Source organism: Puma concolor, chromosome E1 (assembly GCF_028749965.1).
Source record: "Puma concolor isolate L17-30 chromosome E1, mPumCon1.1.hap2, whole genome shotgun sequence".
Taxonomy (NCBI): Eukaryota; Metazoa; Chordata; class Mammalia; order Carnivora; family Felidae; genus Puma; species Puma concolor.
Window position 1 is genome coordinate 38,877,799 of NC_141680.1, and position 6,000 is coordinate 38,883,798.

At 50.0% G+C, this 6,000-nt stretch overlaps 1 protein-coding gene and 1 long non-coding RNA gene across 8 annotated transcripts in view; one reads left to right on the top strand and one right to left on the bottom strand.

Annotated features, from left to right (window-relative positions):
- SP2 (Sp2 transcription factor) overlaps positions 1-2,799 on the bottom strand; it is a 27,487-nt gene extending 24,688 nt beyond the window's left edge. The window contains exon 1 of one of the 5 annotated variants that reach the window (XM_086687114.1): positions 2,714-2,799. In XM_086687114.1, coding sequence (XP_086543240.1) covers positions 2,714-2,720 — 7 coding nt within the window. In that variant the 5' untranslated portion in view covers positions 2,721-2,799. Of the gene's footprint in view, positions 1-1,055; positions 1,568-1,903; positions 2,028-2,713 lie in introns of those variants that run through there. The other 4 variants (XM_086687113.1, XM_086687116.1, XM_086687115.1 and 1 more) reach the window with 4 other exon arrangements.
- Positions 1-4,526, top strand: part of LOC147574313 (uncharacterized) — a 14,411-nt gene extending 9,885 nt beyond the window's left edge. The window contains exons 3-5 of one of the 3 annotated variants that reach the window (XR_015244107.1): positions 1,559-1,802; positions 1,896-2,845; positions 4,264-4,526. This is a non-coding gene — a long non-coding RNA (uncharacterized LOC147574313). The other 2 variants (XR_015244106.1, XR_015244108.1) reach the window with 2 other exon arrangements.
- The last annotated feature ends 1,474 nt before the right edge of the window (positions 4,527-6,000 follow it).

The following is a 6,000-nucleotide window of genomic DNA, read 5'->3' on the forward strand; positions in this document are numbered from 1 at the left end:
ATGCCCCATGTTTTTACCCTAATTCGTAGCAAAAAACAAATAAGCAAAAACGTCAACGAATTCATTCCATAATGATGTCCACCTCTCAGTCCAGCATGTGGGTCAAGTGTTCCTCGTTTAGAACTTATGAGAAGTTCCCTAATCCCGTTAAGCTATCCAAACTCATAAGTACTGGCGCTTCTCCAAATACATTTTACTTCAAGTCTTCAGCCCGCAAGGTTTCAGACTAGACCCCATAATTGTTTAAACTCAGAAGAGTTCACATCTCTACAATTTCTAATACTCTGTATACACTTTCATTACTACATTTTTCTATCCTTGGAAGCAAGCCTTCCAATTTGTGGGTAAACAGAGAACAGAGGGAGGGAAGGTAAGTCACAGAAGAAGATGCTACATTTCCATCATAGAAATGTATGGTGACAAAGGTCTAGAAGATTGCTGAACTCAAGCCAGTACCAGGGTCTACCGACCAGTGGCAACAAGCTTAGGATGTCTTCATGAGGGCCCTGGTTGGGCAATACTCTCTGAAAGCAGAGTCAGGAATTATCACATGCCTATTGTAAAGGACTGTTCAAGCTACAAGGGACCCTGCAACTTCTCCAAAAGGCTGCTAGTAATCAACGAAAGAACGAGGAAGTTCAAGGACAAGATATCAAAATGAACTGCCCTATATGCTATTATGCCACGAAGCTCCTTTACCCAGATATTTGCCAAAATCTTCTTTCAGCTTCTCTCCTCCGACAGGCCTCCGGAGGCCCAAACTTTAATAGAATCTGAGAGAAAAAAGCCGGCCAGTCTATGTGCTGTCAACACTGGTGCCAAACTCTTCCTCCTGGAGCCAGCTCCCCTTACAGGGCAGTGAGGTGAGGATCCAATTATGAACTAATTCCACTTGGGTCTCCTTGGCAAAGACATTGTGTCTTTAGCAGCCTAGCTCAGGGAGTTTATAATTATGTCAGACCGGCTTTTTTTTTTCCTTGTTGTTACTGCTTTTAAATGAAGAGGGGTTAAGCCTCTGTACAACCAAGCGGAAGAACCAGAATTAGAAAACTTACCAATCGCCCCAGCCAATGAGAATCCATTTCCAACAGGTATTAATGCCTATTGGAAGCCACTGGAACATTGACATCATCAGCCCAACTGATAGGTTGTCTGACAGATTCGCCCCCTTCATCGCACACAAGAATTTAAAACAAAACAAGACACTGCAGTTATATTCATTATTGCAGACAACAGGTTTCTTTGTGATATTAATCAAAATGACTTCTATGGTGTTGACTTCACCACTGTTCCCTCAACAACCTCTCTGTCAACTGGCCAACACCCTAAACTTTCTAGCCCTAAAAATCTTATCCAAAATACCAACTCAACGCTTAGCCCTCCATTGTGATACTTAAGGCCTTCTGGGGTACAGCATGCCAAGTCGTAGACAGTGCATGCTAGTATACCTTGAAACAGTCATCACCCTTTTTTCTGCAATTAAATCAGCATAATGGGGGACTGTGAGCCAATTCCTTCCTTAAAGCAGATATACAAGCTCTTCCCTCCCTTTCTCTAGGAAACCACAAATAAGGGAGCAAGAAGTAGCCTCAAGAAGAAACAAACTTTGGGAGAATGTGCACTGAGAAAAGCCAGATGGAGTCCCCCTGGATCAAGTTAATTAAGAAATAAACATGACGGTATACTGGAGTCAAAACCAAGGAATGCGGTGAGGAAAGGTTTCTCAATTGCCCAAAGAGAAGACACAGTTCCTTTTCAACTAAAATTAGAAAGCCACTGGGAACATAAGCCAAGAAGCACGGGTAGGAGGCTGAGAACCAAAAGTCAGCAATGGGATGGAGGCAGGGTGGAGAAAGAAAGTAAATATCCGTTTTATTTCTTCTGTCATTCCTTAGGTTTGCACCTGGCTTTTGGGATTCAGCAGTCCCACCGACGGAGCATCAGCTAACAGGCTGGGAGCTTTGTCAGCAAGTTCTTAAACGGCTCATAATTCTGCTAAGAGCTTGCGGGTATCTAGCTGGTGTTCAAGGACCCCAGTGAAAACATTACGAGGTTTATGTCCACGTCGCAGTCTAAGGCAAGAAGTCCTCTGCCCTTTGGGGGGGGGGGGGGGAGCGGTGCCCTCGTGTCCTGACACACCATCTCTCCATTGGGGTATATCGGGAACCAGGCTGGCTTCTAGGCCCCGCAGTGCCCATGTGGTTGGCACCGTCTGCATTTTAAGCACTCCCTCGCCCCTCTCTGCACTCGGGAGGGCCCTGAATCGCCGGTAGGCACCGAGTCAGAATGCAGGAGGGTCCCCCAACACAGGGCTAGCGCGAGGAGCGTGGGCCGCCTCCTCGGAGCAGACCCAGGCTGTGTCCACAGGCCGGAAGCACTGAGGTGGGTAGGCAACTGGGTGAAGGGGGTGCCAGGCACGCCCGGGTGCCCGCACCTCTCACCAGCCCCCGGAAGCGCCGCCCTCCCGCCCAGCGGGCTCCGAGGGGGCGGGGAGTCGAACGCCCCCTTCCGGGTGCCTCCGCCCGGCTGGCCAGCCCCGCTCCTCCTCCGGGCGGGAATCCTCCCTCCCCCGCCCCTCCCGGAGCCGGGCCCCGGCGCCAGGCCCGGTCCCAGGGGGGAACCCCCGGCCCCGGCTTCCCCTCCCTGCGGCCTCTGCCCGTCTTCCCGACCCTTGGGGGCCGGAAAGACCCCGCCGGCAGCGGTCAGGACCCACCGCTCATTACGACATCTTCCTCCCTGGCCTCCGCCGCCTCCGCCGCCACCGAGAGCCTGACACCGCCCGCCCAGCACCCGCCAATCCCGGAGCCCGCCACCGCCCGAGCGACGGCAGCGTTCACCAATAAGAGTTCAGTACATTGGGACCGACAGCACTAGTATCCAATCAGAGAGAGGCGTCTAGAGCGACGTTGGTTTGGCCAATAGACTTGTGAAATGTCACTGATGGACAGTAGAGGGCACCAACCGGAAACCTACTGAAGAGTGAACGACATGTTCGTCAGCCAATTGGCGGGACGTGAAGTCCCGCCTACGAGGTGGTTGATGGACAGCAACAGGAAGCTAGATGGGGAGGGGCTTAGCTGAGGAGTGGTTTTGTATTGGTCGTGGTTGACCTTCCACCCACGTCGAACCCAAAAGATGAGTGATAGATCTACCCCAAAGCCAATCAGAAGTCCTTAGGGTGAGGCCCAGAAATGCCCTATAAATAGTACACACTTTACACCTCAATCTAGTGTCGCCCTGGAGTGGCGGGAGCCACCTGCTTTTTGGCTACTCAAACCCCTTGGCTGGTGAGTGGGAAGCCACCAGCCTTTTTTTTTTTTTTTAAATTTCCCTCGCCTTTATCGCTTCGGGAGAGGGAAATGAGCCCCCAGGTGACTTTGTACCGCGAGGCATCGGAGTTCAACACAATAGCGGGAGTTGGGCTACGTGACACTTCTGAGAGAAGGGATTATTTCTCCATCTCAGTTCAAGCCCCAGTTCATTCTCACCTAGTTATTGCAGCGACCCGCCCCTCCCCTCCCCCACAACGGGCGGTCCACCCAGAATCACCTGAAGCTCTCTAAAAGGAGATTCCCGGGGCTGCCGCTCATAATCCGATTCTGTGCGTCTAGGGCACTCTTGGAATATACATTCTGTCCACCACTTTGGGCGGACAGAGAGTTGGGCCTTTCCGATTTACCTCCTTGAATGAGGTGCTGTGTGAGTACATACAGCCCTTGGGAAGCGCGACCCGGGTACGTTTTTCTTTCCCAGGTCGGCTGTACATGCGTAACTTGGGCAGGCTGCCTGGCATTACTGAGCAGGAATCCACGCTGGCTTCAGACCAGCCTGGGTTTGAAATATACGTTCCACTTACAGAGGGGCAGGGTACTGAAACTCCCTGCGCCTTATGTCCTCACCTGCAAAATGAGGCTAGTCACACCTACACCTTACAGCAGCGGCTTCTCTTTCTTTTTTAAAACACCATAAGCCGCAATGAGAAATAACACTTGAACCCCGATACAGTACCCTAAAACTCAGGTGAAAATGTGTAGCAAAGTTTCCAAAAACAATACTAAACCTTTCTACCCGCGACGCCCTGATAATTTCTATAGTTATTCTCCCTTCCACCTTCCCTCCCTTCCTTTTTTTTCGTTCCTTTTCTTGATCTTGACTGGCAGCTTGAAAAAAGCTATCATAAAGGGTTGGAGTGACCAAATAAAATACAGAGCCCAATGCCCAGTACACAGTAATTGATGAATAAATGTTAATTTTCTCTTCCAGTCTACCCCTCTCAGCCTTCACCTTTGAAAAACAAGACTCTAAAAGCAAGACTCCTTCGGGGTGCCTGGGTGGCTCAGTCAGTTGAGCATCTGACTCTTGGTTTTCGTAGGGTTGTGGGATCAAGCCCCGAGTTGGGCTTGGTGCTCCACACTCAGCACAGAGCTCATTTGAGATTCTCTCTCTCCCTTCCTCTGCCCCTCTCCCCTGCTTGATCTCTCTCTCAAAATTAAAAAAAAAAAAAAAAAAAAAAAAAAAAAAAAAAAAAAAAAAAAAGCTATCACTCCTCTAGTTAAGAACCTTCATTGGCTCCCTATGCCGTTATGCCGTTCTGGATGAAAAGCCCAAACTCCTTTTTTAGGGGGCAAACAATGTCCTTCACACACACTTGCGTATCTTTCCTCCCCCACCCTATTCCCTTTCTACAGATCCTACCCTTTTGCCTCAAGGAAATATTTTACATTTCTTAAACACTTACTCTTCTGTTTCCCTTCCTGCTTTATCCTTCCTGTCTCCTGGTAAACTCCTGAACATCCTTCAAGACCCTGCTCAAACTCTGAACACCTAACTCCCACTGAACCACGGCTTTTTTCCTTCTCTAGACTGCAGAGGGCTTCACTCGCTAACACTGCACTTTTATTTTCACATCTGTCCCCTGCTACATACACTGTGAGCTGCAGTGGAAGGTTTGAAACCTGTACAAGAGGACTGGCAGGAAGTGTATGTTGAGTTAAAGAATGAATATTTGCATACAATTACATCTACATAGGACTTGTTTATATAGACCATACATTCTGTTCCCAGGCCATTTTTCAAGTTCAGATTGCTTCACTGTCAAGCAGAGGACTCCACCCGGGTTCAGTGACTCAGCTATATTAGGGTGCAGGGAGTTTGGGGGGGGGTGAGGTTGAATATCCTGCTGGGCCACTGCCAAACCTTTTGTGGCAGCTGTGCCTGTCTCACCCCCAGAGGCCCCATCATGAAGACTGCAGAGGGGGTGGGGGGAAGTGTGCATGTGTGTGGGTGGGGGAGCAGGGTGCAACAACAGAAAATTCGGCAGGTCTGAGTTACTTGAATTGTTCTTCCCTTTTAAAGACCGCCATTGCCTTGTTTTCTCTTTCTTTCCAGGCTATCTTGCTCCTTTCTTACCAGAGGCATAGCCGAGGAAGGGGGCACTTTCTCAGGAGCCCCTTATCCTTTTGTCAGAACCACTGGAGTCTTGGAGCCTCATTTACAACCCCCTCAAAGCACCGTACAACTTCCCTTCCCTCCCACAGGTCGCTTCTTTCAAGATGGCCCCCATTCTCACCAGAGAGGAAGGAGGCCAGGCAGCCAGCTTCTAATGCTCGCTTTCTCCCTGGCTGCACTTTAGACTCATTGGAGAGCTATTAATAAATTCTGAAGTCCAGGTGCCATCCCAGGGCCAGAAAATCAGAATCTCTGGGGGTGGGATCCTGGTGATGGTGTTTGGAAGTTCCTCGGGTGACTCCAACGGGCAGCCAAATGTTGAGAACCACTCAGTAGCACAGACATCTTTCCACTGTGGGTGCCCAAGTGAAAAACTGTGAACAGTCTGACCCTCCACCCCCACCCACTCCTGTCCCTCCCCTTCTTGAATTTCTCCCCTGCCCAGCTTACCTGCCTCGGTCTTCATGGAGCCAGGGCCGACAGGTGGTTCTGGCTGTGTCTCACCCAATGATGGTCCTGGAGGCAGGTTCTCTCTCTCTCTCTCTCTCTCTC